Source organism: Ochlerotatus camptorhynchus, unplaced genomic scaffold, assembly GCF_037179485.1.
Source record: "Ochlerotatus camptorhynchus isolate MF236.1 unplaced genomic scaffold, CSIRO-AGI_Acam_v1.1 ptg000250l, whole genome shotgun sequence".
In the NCBI taxonomy this organism is placed as follows: Eukaryota; Metazoa; Arthropoda; class Insecta; order Diptera; family Culicidae; genus Ochlerotatus; species Ochlerotatus camptorhynchus.
This window is the reverse complement of record NW_027040740.1, coordinates 1,410,954-1,427,118: the sequence shown is the minus strand read 5'-3', so window position 1 is coordinate 1,427,118 and position 16,165 is coordinate 1,410,954. Positions and strand designations below refer to the sequence as shown.

General features: G+C 37.8%; 1 protein-coding gene across 1 annotated transcript in view; it reads left to right on the top strand.

The window, feature by feature from the left end:
• LOC135704895 (homeobox protein Dlx4a-like) overlaps positions 1–9,700 on the top strand; it is a 28,663-nt gene extending 18,963 nt beyond the window's left edge. Inside the window, exons 2-3 of the mRNA XM_065226436.1 lie at positions 5,347–5,669; positions 9,462–9,700. Of these exons, the coding sequence (XP_065082508.1) occupies positions 5,347–5,669; positions 9,462–9,623 (485 nt within the window). The 3' untranslated portion in view covers positions 9,624–9,700. The remainder of the gene's footprint in view (positions 1–5,346; positions 5,670–9,461) is intronic.
• Positions 9,701–16,165: the final 6,465 nt, after the last annotated feature.

Sequence of the window (16,165 nt, the reverse complement as noted above, 5' to 3'; positions counted from 1 at the left end):
TGCAAATCAAATGGAGAGTCACCTCACACGAGGTGACTATTGTCACCTCACCGGTGAGAGAGAGTCACGTGACTCGCAGAATAGGGGGGAGTGTTGTTTTGTTGTGTTATTTTATTTTTAAAACCCTTAAAGTATAAAATATTTCTTAAAAGCGCATGCATTTTCTACACAAATATACAGGGCTAACAGCAGTTTACATGTGAAGGAGATTTCGATGCTGGTGGATCACATCAGCCAAAAAGGAAATCGAAGCAGGTTCGTTTTGCCGGGGCATTTTTATCTTCCAGAAATGGAATGGAAGTTTGTTTTGCAGGGTGAATTAATTTATTTATTTCTTTTATATTAAGATCAATAAACATGTTACCAAGAGCAAGGCAGGTAAATCACATTAGAACAACCCATAACGGCTGTATTCCGGATAAGCTACGACAGTATTTATTATAACGTCAATAAGTATGGTAATTTATACCCTTTCATAGTATATCATGAAGTTAACAACAATGGTACTAAAGGGTTATGCGGTCAAAATTTGGTCAATATCAACTTGACGTATTTCTTTCAATTTTGCATTTAAAAAACCTGAACACCCCTCATTTTGAAGGTGTGTGTGTGTAGAATGTTGCTCCTATTTTGATTTTGGAATTCACTCTTCAGTTGTCAAAATGCCGTCCAAGCAAGAAGAGCAGCGTATCAAAATTTTGCTCGCGCATCGCGAAAATCCGAGCTACTCGCACGCAAAGTTGGCAAAATCGCTAAAAGTTGCCAAATCAACCGTTACAAATGTAATTAAAGTGTTTGGGGAACGTTTGTCGACAGCCAGGAAGTCTGGATCGGGGGGAAATCGAAAACCGGAAGCCGCTGAGACGACAAAGAGAGTTGCCGGTAGTTTCAAGCGAAACCCTAACCTCTCTCTCCGAGATGCCGCAAATAAGCTGGGTGTATCGTCTACAACCGTGCATCGAGCCAAAAAACGAGCCGGACTATCGACTTACAAGAAGGTAGTGACTCCAAATCGCGATGATAAACAAAATACGACGGCCAAAGCGCGATCCCGGAGGCTGTACACGACGATGCTGACGAAGTTTGACTGCGTGGTAATGGACGACGAAACCTACGTCAAAGCCGACTACAAGCAGCTTCCGGGACAGGAGTTTTATACGGCAAAAGGAAGGGGAAAGGTAGCAGATGTTTTCAAGTACATGAAACTGTCAAAGTTCGCAAAGAAATATCTGGTTTGGCAAGCCATCTGTACCTGTGGCTTGAAAAGCAGCATTTTCATAGCTTCCGGGACTGTCAACCAAGAAATTTACGTGAAAGAGTGTTTGAATAAACGTCTGCTGCCTTTCCTGAAGAAACACGGTTGTTCCGTACTGTTTTGGCCGGATTTGGCATCTTGCCATTACGGTAAAAAGGCCATGGAGTGGTACGCCGCCAACAACGTGCAGGTGGTTCCCAAGGACAAGAACCCTCCCAACACGCCAGAGCTCCGCCCAATTGAGAAATACTGGGCTATTGTCAAGCGGAACCTAAAGAAGACCAAAAAAACTGCTAAGGGCGAGCAGCAGTTCAAGGCAAACTGGCTTTCTGCGGCGAAGAAGGTGGACAAGGTGGCTGTACAAAATCTGATGGCAGGGGTCAAGCGTAAGGCCCGGCAATTCGGATTTGGAAAAGCGGAAGCCTAACTGAATATTTTTCCTGAATTTTATACTAATTGAACTTGAAAAAGAAATTTAATTTGATTTTTTAAATAAACGATTTCACCGATTTACACGCGTTTTCCCTTGACCAAATTTTGACCGTATCACCCTTTACTACCTACCGTACTACCTTATTCGAAAGTTAATGGAAATAGTTTCACATATCCAACTAGAACCTTTTCTGATGTGGTAAGGCTATAGTTGTTTTGCAAAAAAGATATGGGAAAAAGCAAGATTTCGTATGGTGAACGTTCCACCGTAACCACGTAACCACCCATTGTTCGTATGGTTGGGTCTTCGAAAACCTTTATCAATATGGTCAAAACTTTATCTAGGTATGGTTTGATTAAAGTTGACTGAACCTTTCTCATTATGGTTTTCAGAGGAAGATAAACCATTTTCAATGTGGTAATAGTATGGTTGTGATTTATGCGGGTATTTGATCTATTGTGGTAACGGGGTATTTATTTAGTGCATGTCGTATTACTCCATCACTATTGAGAAATGAAGAAGTAATCGGTAATACAGTAATACAATTGTCATTCTTGCCTTTATCTCAAGGATCCGACTTTAATTGTAAGGTCCCGCTCTTTATGCCCTTTGGGTTGTTGGAACACCCTCCAAAGGCGCGCCCCTTTTGCAGACCATGCATCACTTCAAACTAGAGAACAGCGAATAAAATATTAGGTATCACGTTGATGAAAAATAACTACCTAAATCATTTTTTCCTTGTTTCAAGATCATCCTCGGTGGACAAAGCCGAGTCTTTTCACTATCAACAAGGCATACAAAGTAAAAAGGACTAAGATGTGTTCCTTTGATTACAAAACAATTCTGTTCCCCTAGTTTGAAGTAGTTCGAACCAGGCTTCGGTGGTAGATCTTAATGCCAGTAACGCACCACGAAAAGGTAATCTACCAAGCGTTACTGGGCAAACTAACATAATGTAGTATTAGAATTTCGACTAGAATGGGGTACGTTAGTCGACTTGCTTGGGACCAATAGGCTAGTCAAGTAGTGAGCCAATTTAAAATCGTTCCACCGGTTGGTTATACTGTCCCTGATTTCCGTCCCGAGTACGTCACCAACTCGTAGGTCCAGGACGTGTAACCCAGTACACGCCATAGTCTTGTAAAAGTAATTCGAGCGCGCGAAGGAGAATTCAAACAAGGAAGAAGTAGAGAGGAACCGAACGACGACCGAGGACAAGCAGGACAAGCGGTCGACGGTTGAAGACACGTGGTAGAAGTGCTGCGATGGGCCCCGACGAATAAAGGAGATTAGAGAGATTATAGGAAAGTGAGAGAAGAAGGGAGTGAGTAAAGAAACAGAAGAGGGAAAATAAAAGTGGTGTCCGGCAAGTAGAATAAATTTTAGAACTTGAGTAGTGAAGTGCTTGGGGAGTTTTTTCTTTCTTCTGTGTGTCACGTGCGTAATTGCAATCGGCAAGCGCCAACCCTGAGGCCATTGGAGCCAGGGACTCTCAGAAGTGCTCCTGACTGAGGTGGGCGAGAGTTACAGACTCTGCAGACTGATACAAACTAATCTGAATTATATAATGAGAATCTTTAAGCTGTTTCTGGTCATATTGTATTCAAAGTGAGAGCTTAATTCGTTTAATTATCTAAAAATCGTATCTTTCGCTTTAAGGAAATATTTGAAGGAGTCCTTAGCATGCAGTGCCTTATAATCAATAAATCATTGTTTATATGCGATAGAACAAGATTAAGAAAGTTACCAATTAACCAATACAATTTTATCGAAATATTTGATAAAATAATTTCGTGATATCGACTAGGATATCGATTTAAATATAACTCCGCGATTGCAGTGAAACTAGTAAACATTAAATCTTTGGTATGATCATCTCTATAATAAATAGCAAATGGATGTTTGCCCAATGAAATCCTTGTACAGCGTCTTGTACAACAAATAAAAAGTTTTCAGAAAAATCACATATTATTATACATTCCGTTACTTTCAAGTTATTTTTGGCATATTTCAAGTATTTACCTTGTTGTTCAGCTATAAAATTATGTGGTGATAAATCGGATAGCTTTTCCAAAAACATGTCTATAAACTCTTGAGTTTCCAACTCCACTAAATCCATGATATAACGGTCAGCTTACGCCATTGTTTGAGTTTGAAGGATTCCACATTTCCATCGGTCAGGATAGTAAACATTTCTGAAGTCAAATGTTGTATACCTGGGCAATGTTCACACATTTTTAACCAACACTGTTCTGTGGGGTTGGTGCAAATAAGTTAAAAAAAACAAGTCATGGTATGATTTCACATCAGCTGGAAGTGACTTTCTATCTTGAAGAGTTTTAAAAATTAATTTAACATTTTGGTGGTAAACACACACACAAACAGTATGTGTGCCACTCGTTCTTGCCAGAATGCAATGCTTAGGGCGGTTACTTGCAAACATTGAAAACCCTATTTTAGTTGCGGGATATTGATCCTTGACAATGGCATAAACTTCTTGCAAATTACACAAATCTAATCTTTGTTGTATATAAACCTTACCATTAACATTTTTTGTAATAACATAGTCGCGTTTTCCTGGACAGGCTCGGCTTATTTCGTCACTGGTATAGAAATCACGCACGAGTGATAAAGTTTCTTCTGCTAAAAACGCCCTGCTCAGCTTTCTTCCTGGTGTCGTCATTATACCCTTGAGAAACACCGAATTCCTTCGTTATTTTATTTGCTGACCAGCTTCTGGGTAAAGTCGTAAGAATGCGATACTTCTCATTATTATCATGAGTTTCGAGAAACTTTTCCTTGAGTTGCTGAATGATTTCATCATTGTTTGTAGTAGGCACACTGTCAGTACTTCTGATCGATTGTAAACTGGGTGCTTCTAATGACACTGAAAATGAAGTTAAAAAAACATATTTGACATTACTGTAAAAATTACACTATATTCCAGCCTGACGTTACAAAGTTTTCAGAATGATTTAATGTGACGTCATGCTCGTTTGACTCATGGCTACCAATGTAAATACATTTTTTAAATACAATATTCACCTTGGCTGTTGACAGCAGGAACTCCGGATGGTCCAGCGGTGGGTTCTTCGGGTGCGGGTTTATACAGTTTGAGGCAGCAATTTCTGCATATGAAGGAACAGCCATCTAATTTCACTTTTTTCTTAACCGCATGAACTTGAAGAGCTTGGGTAAGATTCCTCTTTAACGCATTTGAAACCCACAACAAGAACACTTAAAATTCAGAGTTGGTTGGAAATACTAACATGAAGCTTTTAGTGTGATAATTTATTAGCTAGAGAATGATGTTTAGAAGAGGATAGGTGGATAGTTCCGTTAGAGTACGGCAGTATGAAAATTGAATAGAAGTTGAAAATGAGCGAAGGGCCATTAATGCGACAGTATGAAGTCGAACGCACATCTTTTGCCTAGCCCGTACGATGTACGCGGAGACTTGAAGTATGTCTTCAAGTCTACAGGCACAAGATGTGCGTCCTCCTTTGGCTCATTACTGACTGCGGCTGTGGAATAGTTCTAGCGACGTTTCATCACTGCCTAAAGCCCCACGTTGCGAGAGCATTTTATATATATATATCATTTTTTATACTTACCAAAAATCATGTAATATAAAATTTAATTGAAAACTCTTTTTTAGGAATGAAATCTGATACACCATTCGAAGTAACTTCCTATAAGGGTGGTTTCCATGGATCTCATCAGCATGCAGTTACTGAAGTGACAAGTGATGCAAGCTTCAGCGTTTATCATGATTGTCTTGTGAATAGCGTACATCTCCAGTCTAAATCGTGTAGATTCGGTGAAACCGATAGCAGCAAGAAAGGGAAACGATCCTGGTCCCGAGCAGTATTCAGTAACCTTCAGAAAAAGGGACTCGAGAAGACGTTCCAGAAACAAAAATATATAACCAATCCAGACAGAAAACGTTTAGCTGCCAATCTTGGGTTACACGATTCACAGGTAGGTGTAGTTTGTATGGTGGATCACAACCCCCTGCTGTTAATACCTTTTTGCACGGAATCTAGTCATTAAAGGCACGGTCCGGAAGAGGAAATCTTTTGGGTTGGACATTTTATCGACTTTCCTGGGCATAGAATGTCACTGTGCTTGCCACACAATATACAAATTCATGCACTGGTTGGCATAGAAATCTCTCAATAAATAGGGTTTTTGATCTAATTTCCGTCCTACTAAGCACAACCCGCGCTTAACCTCTCTTTTTTAACGGGTTTGTACAAAAAAATGGGATATTTCTGCCAAAGATGACTTCTAAATTTATACACACGTTAGACTTGATAAAGAGTGTCAAATTGTTGAGATATTGTTTAAAATCTAATACTGCTTCTTGATTCTTAATTCGTTCTACGAGTTTCAATTCCGTCATAGCGCATTGAAACGCCATTAGATTTTATTCGTCCTACGGACAAACGTAAAAAAAGGGGATTCGCTAGCAGCGCTTCTATTGTGTTGAGAACAATGAGCGTACATGTTAAATGCGCTCTAATAGGATTTATGTTGTAGCTAATGAACTAACGCACGGTGAAATCATTGATATTATTGATCTTTTCTGATCAATAGAACGGAAATGCGCGATTACGACGAAGTAGCGCTCTACCCTAACTGTGGAACTGCAACTCGAAGTTGAGAACTTTCCAAACGCTCGCTACAATCAAAAAAATCCATACATTTTTATGGATAAATTTCCATATGAAATTCCACATGATTTTCACCACATATAAAAATAATCCACTCAGAAGGATACATTAACTTTATGTGTTAAATGAATAGCATACACATGGTTACACATGGATTTTATGTGGACACATTAAATATGTGTCTGACACATACATATCATTTGTTGATCATATTGTAAAAAATCATGTGAGGGACACATAGCAAAATTTTTTGAAATTTTCTTAGTTTACGGTATAGTAAAAAACCATGTTTGTTCAGTCGAAGTCCCAGGTTTGGGAAAATTGAACAAGGTGTGAATTTTTGATAAGCAAATGAATAGTTTCTTTCCGTTTCCCAAACAAACTTTAAAGCTCTCCATTAAATCCAGATCGTAACCAAATTCCTTCAAATGATCGGGACCTAGCAGCTTCAGATGGAAACTTTGAAACACATGCAAGCGCTAAAGCGGCGCCGGTGGTGTAGTGGTAAGCGTGATTACATCTCACCCGAGTAGGCCTGGGTACAATCTCAGTTTTGAGGCATAACATCTCTGATCACGCCTTCCTTCGGAAGGGAAGTAAAGCCGTTGGTCCCCGGTTCATGAGTTGATGGGTCGATAGGTAGGGTCCAGGTGTGGGAGCTGCCTCCCTGGCGTCGGTAGCATTGCTGCTCAGCACGGAAAACAAGATCGTTGGAAAACAAATCAAAGGAAAAACAAAAATAAATTAAAATTAGGAAGTTCATAAACAAACATTCCTTATTTAAAGCACCTTTTACATAATTTTAATGAAGTAATAGCAAACAAGAATGCTAAGCTGAAATAGCCGGTGAAAAAAAAGTTTTTTTTTTGTCTCTGTGTTCTTTCCCTTTCATTCACACACCCCTTTGTCTCTTGTGTGATTTTTACGCTTTTTTACCCGCTCGGTAGAGTTGATGATTCGCTTTTTTTTTATCAAATTACCACATAAAAAATCAGGATGTCTTCTTCTTTTTCTTATACTTGTTATTCTTCATCATCGCATTGTATACCCCGTACAGACTATCGCTTATATTATGTAATATAGGCTGTCTTGCAATGAGCACTCATACATAGGATTTCCAGTGACAACTAGATGTATGAGTGCTCATTGCAAGACAGCCTATATTACATGATATTAGCCATAGTCTGTACGGGGTATTAAGCTTATTGCATAATTGCATATCGCATATTATCCAGGGGATCCAGCAAACGAAAATTCCGAGCTGCTCGGTGGTGCCCATCTCGGCAAAAAATCTAAGTGCGGTGGAAACTAACGATTTAAAATTGGCTCACTACTTGACTAGCCTATTGGTCCCAAGCAAGTCGCCCCCCCCCTGCCCCTATCTGGCTACGCCTATGTATGTACTAGCTTAATAGTTGATGCTATTGGGGTACCGCCTGTTATCTCTTTTTCTCTAACGAAAATTGAAATGAAGAACCTGTTGTCAAACAGCATGTCATTATGTCGTGTTCGTTGTTATTTACACTTCATTTGTATAATGAAAGACCATAGGCCAAAATGATTAGGGGTGAACACATCGGATTAATATTTGCTTACAAGTAAACGATGTTGAGCTTTATGTGACTCACGCTTCTTGGTAGCAATTGTTGCTACAGATTTTATTAGTTCTTCATCCGCGACCGAGAAGACATTGTTGCTTCCTGAAAATTATTGAAATTCTCATCTCATAATCTCCTTGCAATTCTTGTTCGAGTTCCCTGGAAATTATCCTCAGAACCTTGTCGGTATTCGTTTCGGATTGTGCTCAGAGGATCTATCCCTTTGAAAACTCCATAGAATTGCTATTGAATTTTTCTCAGAGTTTCCTTGGATTACTTCAGGGATTTCCTTGAAACCATCGTCAGAATTCCTTTGAAAATGTCCTTGTATTTTGATTTCCTTGGAATTGTCATCAGAATTTCCATGGAACATTCCTCAGAATAATAACGACAATTGACACTCTTTTCAATCAGAGGGTTACAGACTCAAACACTTAAAACTATACAGTAGACAAGGGTAAAGATACAATACCCTGTAGATCTGTAAAGAAATATATTTTAGGTCCAGGATTCCGAGAAAAATAGGTCTGTAATCTAAAAAAAAACCTAGTCCAAAATCTGGAGAAAAAAAAATCCAAGCATCAGAATCTTGAACATTTTTCTAAATCCGAAATCTTCAAAACTAACTTTACAAATTTTGAAAACATTTCCAAGTTTAAGTTCCAAATCGTTCAAATTTCAAAATATTGATGCTTCAAAATTTGTAGTGTTTGCATTTAACATGCAATCACTTAAATTTATAAACATTATTCTCATTTAAAACCCTCTGGAATATCTCACTATGATTGAAATTATGTCATTTAATTATTACTTGACCGTCTAAAGGATACTCATAACTCGCAAGTAGTTAATATATATATACAAGTCATATGCAAACTAAAAAAACAGTTATGCTTTAAAAATAATATAAATTATATACATCTATCCTGACTTGTAACATGAATATTATATGTATCGCTTATACATTTTATATCTCTGTCAATCCATATTATGTCTGTGAAGAGATGCTATTTTTAAATAATTGGCATATGAAAACAAATGATTATTTTGTTTATTGAAATAACAATCATTTACAATAGATTTTACCCTCGGTACAGTTGATTACCGGAAAAACCTTCTTGCGACATTCGATTTTACTCTCGTTCTATACGTTACACATAGTTTCGAAAGTAGTGCAATGTTTTCGCACAATGATGCGCACTACTTTCAAACCCCTATAGTGTATTTCGTTCGAAACGAAATTCTCACACAAAAAAAAAATTTGTTTAGGAATTTCGTTTCGAACGAAATACAGAATAGGTGGCACTGTGATCGCATAAGGGAGGTGTATCTATTGTCTTGTTTGAGGTTTTGATTAGTGGGATATCTTGTTAATTAGATATCTTTGGTTGAATGTAAAAAGCACACGACCATTCTGAGTGCATGTAGCACCGTTAAAATTTACTGCTCAACTCAGGGTTCAACTAATATTCTTTACATGAGTTTTCTTTCCATTTTAGGTTAAAGTATGGTTTCAAAATCGTCGAATGAAGTGGAGAAAAACCATCAAACCTACTAGTAAACACCTATCGTCAGATGCAGAACATGAACCCGATCCACAAAGTGGCGGGGAATCTTGCAACGAGAAGGAGAGTGATGATGACGACGTCATTATCGACTAAACACTAAGGAAGATTTCCATATTCCAGATTGAATTTCTGAATGTAGTTTAGTTTTCGTTTTTATATAAGAATTATAAGTGACAGTTGTTTGTCTCACTGTATATAAGACAAAAGTGGCTGGCAAATAATTTCTGAAAGAAAGCCATGAAACTCCCTACCATACCTAATATACAAATATCATAAACAAATGATAAACATGAATGGTAGAACTATTTCTCTAAAGGTTTTTGATGAAAATTCGAACATGTCGTTGAGCTCTATTTATTAGGGAAGGCAAATGTAGAAAAGCAAGTCGGTAAGGATGGAAATCTTTCGTTCACCGAAGTCGCAGCACTAGGATGGGGATTTCATTTACGTTGGCTCTATGTTCCACGGGAGGTGTCCAGGATACGTGAGTGAGTTAGAAGCCACATTTGCTGTAAAAAAAGGTCTGTAATACGATAAATACGAACAGTAGGTCACAATTATCTGATAATTAAAATGTGTTCTCAAGCAAAGTTGTTGCTGGGAAAATTTAAAATTAGTACTGATAGCTAACTTTTCCGAACATCATTACAGCGAAGGGCTAGAGCGATGAGAACAAAAATTACACATTTCTCATAGTAATTCCTATATAAACCAGTATGGCCAGTGCAGTATGAGTTCGGATCCAAATGAGCTCAAATTTCAAGACAATTATCTGGACCTGATCGCTTGGAAAACCAACTTTCAATCTGAAACCCGTAGGGCCGAGTGTCATATATATAGTCCACCGAGGGATCCTCAACAACTTTTATTTTTAATCATTGTTTGCCAAATAACTGTTAGGAACAAACTTGTATAAACACAAATTTTGTTCCTACACAAAGACCTTGCAAAGTTAGGTTTGCTTGGAAGTTTAACTAATACGGCGATGAAAGGTGTCGGTGCTGAACTTGATCTTCATAAGTTAATTTACGACCTCTTAAAGTTAAACAAAATATAATGCACATATCTCAAAAGGAATTCAATGCAGCTTATAGACCAACGTAATTTAAAGTTTGATGTACCTCTATGGAGCATGGAGCATGGAGCAACTTTAGCGATTACTAATTGTCCACCGCAGAACCTGGATCCGATCCAGCTTGTTTTCAAAAGTCGTCAGGTTCATGTTTTACTGGCATCGTAATTTTCACCTAGGTTTATTATAGTGATTTCATTTGTCGTACTCTAAGAACAATTTGATAAAAGAAAACCACATCTATGGAATGACCACTGGCTGGAGAATCCCGATCAAGTTCGTAATGTGGCTTTGTGAGTACACGAAGATTTTATGTTTTGCACATATTATCCATTTTTTTTTTAAATTCGTTTATTTTAAGAGGCTTTATGACGAAAGGTTTAGGGAGCCGACAATTCTTTTGGAAGTATTACAAATATCACTTAAATCTTAGTCTCTAAGGATGGGACCAATCACTGATAGTTAGATGGTCGAGGTAAGAGGGTTTACATTGTTCAGGATGTGATCATATGAGGAAAATGTGATCTCGTTGACTTATCAGAGAATTGTAGCCAGTAATGACTACGGTTCTGATACCGATTAAGTAAGGATCTGATACCGATCCTAAGTCTGTTACCAACAGGTTCCCTCAGGGGCCAGTTTAGGCCGGTTCCATGTTAAATATTCATTTGAGGCATTACAAGGTCTCCGACAAAAATGTGACGCCTGTAAAGTGAAAACTAGCTTCTGGACGTGACATATTTCTTCCTACGTACCGTAAAACGAGGAGCTTTGATAATGCGAGTAACTTTGATAGTAGAATATATTGATTTAAATTACTATCTCCACTATGTACTTTAATTTCGTATGGAGCTTTTTTATAGTATGTTTTACATATTTTCAAATATCTGAAAAAAAAAACAAATTTCTTGTTTTTCTGATTGAAACGATACTCAAACAATCACGTATTAATTATATTTCCGATACCGTGGACCCCCGTTAATCTGAACAACACTTCGTGCATTTATTTTTAATTTGAATTTCTAGTCACCCTACGACCGTCAGAAAAGCGAGTGTCAGGTAACCTTATTTGCTGTTTTATTTTGATGCTGTATTCCGTTTCGCATTGTCGCATTTAGCTTTACTACATTCCATGGACATTTGAACAATTTTTAGTTTGCACGGCGTGCAGATTAACGGGGTTCAAACTAAAAAGTAATCAGATTAAGAACGGTCAGATTACCGGGGGTAGACGTTTCCCAAGTTTCATCCTCAGGGACAAAATGGTTCCAGACCGATGATGTTTGATGCAGAAGCTTGTCTTGCTAGACTGTCAGCATTTTCATTTTCTTCAACACCATAATGTCCGGGCACCCAGTATAATGTAACTTCGTTCCTTTCAGCCAATTAATCATATCATCAGGATATTTTCCACAGAGATGGCGTAGCATAGTAGCATTGGTACTCAGTATGGAAAACAAGATCGACGGAAAACAAATAAAAAATAAATAAATGCTAAAATTGAGACAAATCAAGCAAGGACACTACATAAATACATAGAATAAAAACAGGTCAGAAGAACCGAATTTGGAAAGAGATGAGATAATTTATAATAGGATACAAGGCATAAAAAGCAAGAATAAACCTAGATTTAAAGCGCAGAGGGTCAAACGAAATAGACGAAAAACTTTTATAGATTACAGAGAAGTAAAAGAGAAGAATTTGAGAATATCTACCGATAAATTAACATTAGGTCATATAATGTATACATATTAAACTATATAGATCTTAAATAGGAATTGAATAAACATGAAAAATAAGAAACATATACTAATACAAACAATTTATGATTAATTTTCAGATCTGAATATAACGACTATAGGTAGCAGTACATGAGGATTATGAAGTTTTCTTTTTGGGCCCTCCTGGATCTGGTTCTGGGTATCATAAATTTTGAGCCGTCGGCCGGTACCACTATATGATGAGCCCTATCGGAACCGGTTTCGTGTATCCGGATGTGACCATATTCACAGGTGTGTTCGTGGCATGATGTCTATTTACTTCCGGATGAAAAATAATAAATTTTAAGCCATCGCACGGTACCAGTACATGAGGTTTTGGAAGTTTGGGTATCCAGATGTGGTCATATCTACCTGTTGGTCCATAGACATTAATGTTTATTTACTTCTGGTTGAAAATCATAAAGTTTGAGCCGTCGGACGATACCACTGCATGAGGGTTTGGAAGTAACCTTACATAAGGTTTTAGAAAATTGTCCTTTTTGGGGCCCAATCGGAATCGGTTCTGGGTATCCGGATGTAAAAAATCAACCTGTTTGTTTGTTGCAAGATATCTATCTACTTCTGGATGAAATATCAGATATGTTGAGCCATCGGCCGCTTCTAGTACATGAGGTTTTGGAAGTGTTCTTTTTGGGGCCCTTCCGGGACCGGTTCCAATCCAAATGTTGCCAGATCCAAATTTTGGTCCATGGCATGATGTCTATTTCCTTCTGGTTGAAAAATCATAAATTTTGAGCCGTCCGACGATACCAGTACATGAGGTTTAGGAAGATGTGTTTTTCGAGCCCTACCCAAACCAGCTCTGGGTATCTGAATGTGGTCAGATTCACCTTACGGCCCATGGCATGATGTCTTTTTACTTCTGGATGCCAATTTTACTACCAGTATACGAGGTGTTCAAAAAATACCATAATATACTAGGAAGGTTAACCTTTATTATTGAGATTTAAAGCCAGTTGGCTAGTTCATATCATTCGATACTATCGAATACTATCGATACTGCATTTAATTTGAATTAGGGACCATGCAGTTATTACGTACGATTTTAAAAGTAAACTTTCTTACGTTTTCTTACAAGAAAGGCAGGAAATCTCAGGCAAATCTTTCGAAATCATGAAGAATGCAAAACATGTTAATGTTCAATGTTAGATCTTACTAAGGGGGAGCTGGGATAAAAAAAAAAAACCAGAAAAATCTTACGTAATGGTCCCTAAATGTGAATCACGATATTATGGTAACATTTTTTTCGGTGTAATGTAATTTATGCAAAAAAAAACTGAATTTAACTACTTAATATTTTATGTATCGTATGATGGCTTTTGGCTCTTGAAAGGAACTGGAAACTACTCAATGTGTACCCGGAACATGTTCGGATGTGTCTAATGGATCCTGGCCCATTATAACCACCATTGCATTTGTTTTTTTTAATTCTCATGTGGTTCGAGCTGCTGCATGACGGGTTTTGATCCAATTCAGAAACTAGCCACTTCCCCTGGGGTACACGGAAAATGTCCGGATTGGTCAATTTGGGCCTGCATGCTCAATGTGACCACCATTGATCATATTTTTGAATTCTTGTGTAATTTTAGGTGTCACATGATGGGTTTAACACGATTCAGGTCGATTATAGACTCACGACCCTTATTCACCGGAACATGTTCCAGCCGTATCTCCGGAACCAGTTGACTGATTCCAAAAATATGGGATCACCCACAATACCTTTAATTTGGCGGTTGTTGCGGTCAAGTTGTTGCTGAGAAACATGACTTACTTTATTTCCCCAGACAACCAGAATGCATGTATATTCAAAGTTGTTTTCGTGATATACAAACATATATACAAGCAAACAATTCGTATATAATGCAAAGAAATGGCTTATACGTACAAAAGTGGAGGCCATATACGTGCATATTTTAATTTTATTTTAAACGAGTTGATTTAACATCATATACGATTCAATCTGTAATAACAAATTCATTTTGAAAAGTCTTACGATGTAATCCGATTTAATTTGTGATACAGTACGATGGAAAAATGAGTCATCGCATATCGGTCGGAAATTTGCATTCTATACGATTTAACTTATACATAATGCGAGGTATGCCATTCGTATATGCGATTTTGACTAAAACTGTAGCAATTTACGATACTGTCTGTACATTATTATACGACTTCTGGTTGTCTGGGTCGTCACATACACACTTAAAATAGATTTGCGAGGTTGGTAGAAAAAAATACTGAGCTGACACGGCAATTCATAATTTTACTGATATTTCGGCAACCAAAATATTTTTTTCCGAGATTGACCAAAAACATTTGCCGAAACATCAGCAATTAATCAAATTGTAGCGAGATTCGGCAAATTAATTCGCTGAGCACATCAGAATAATACCGAAATCAGCAATTGCGTTCACTGAGATTTCGGTATTGACCTCATCCATTGCCGAATCTTGGTAATCAGCTATTACTTTTTTCCACCCGCCATTTTTCAGAAGATCAGAAGTGAAGTGTTGTCTGCGTCTTTTGCTTCATGATCAGCTTTAAATCGCGAAAAAATGTTATAATCCAATGGATATGTAAAATCAAGATTGTTCTGTTTTGTGTAAAATAATTAATGTTTGGTTTAAACTTTGACTCCGACAAGAGTATTCCGACGTCAACAATTTCCCGAATAACAATTGTTGGGGAGGAGTTCGAGGAAAGGGAGTGCTACGTTATTTGAGAGAACGTGGTCGTCGGAACAGGACCGGATGTACTGCAGGTGTTCGTGCTCCTCTATAATTATTTTGGAACAATTTTTAACATGAAATTTTTTTTTCATAATGAAAAAAAAATGCACACAAAAACACACACATATACACACACACACACACACACACACACACACACACACACACACACACACACACACACACACACACACACACACACACACACACACACACACACACACACACACACACACACACACACACACACACACACACACACACACACACACACACGCACGCGAACACATACATACATACATACACACGCACGCGCACACATACATACATACATACATACACACACGCACACACACGCACACATTTTCCGATCTCGTCGAGCTGAGTCGATTGGTACATGACACTCGGATCAAAAGTCGATTTTCCAAGCGATATGTGTACCCTGTTTGTAAGAAGGGTAAAAAAATGAACTAGCCAATCCTTTGATACAAATCATGTCAACGGAACGCTACTTTCAGTAATGCAGAGGCTATTGGTTATGAGAATGCAATTCAAACAAGCATGTGTCATATATTACACCCATAAGCATGGGAATCCGGAAAGCTTTTGGGTTTGTTTCCATGCCAGCATTGAAATCTTTCGCATGGATATAAACCACTGTAAATAAAGCTGTTGTGAGTATATTTTTTACAACAGGCTAGAATACTGAAAATTTGGTTAATGGAAATGATGGCCATGGTATGGGATAGTGGGTCTTTTCATTTTTAGCCTTCGATGCTCAGATTGATCTTGGAAAATTTTAAATCTATTGAAATTTTTTTCAGTAGCCGCTTATAACCGCTAATATTATATAGTGAGAATGCTGTATGAACTTAACAGTAGCTACTTCTGAGCTGTACGGTAAAATTATAAGAAATTGATTGCACTATGGCAGACGAAACGAGAACTCTTGAAGTGAATTCAACCATTTCTCTTCTCTCCACTTTTAGCGTATCTTTCTTCGTCGGTGTTGGTGTTAACTGCAGAAGAAAGAGAAAAGAAAAGCTGGAAGTG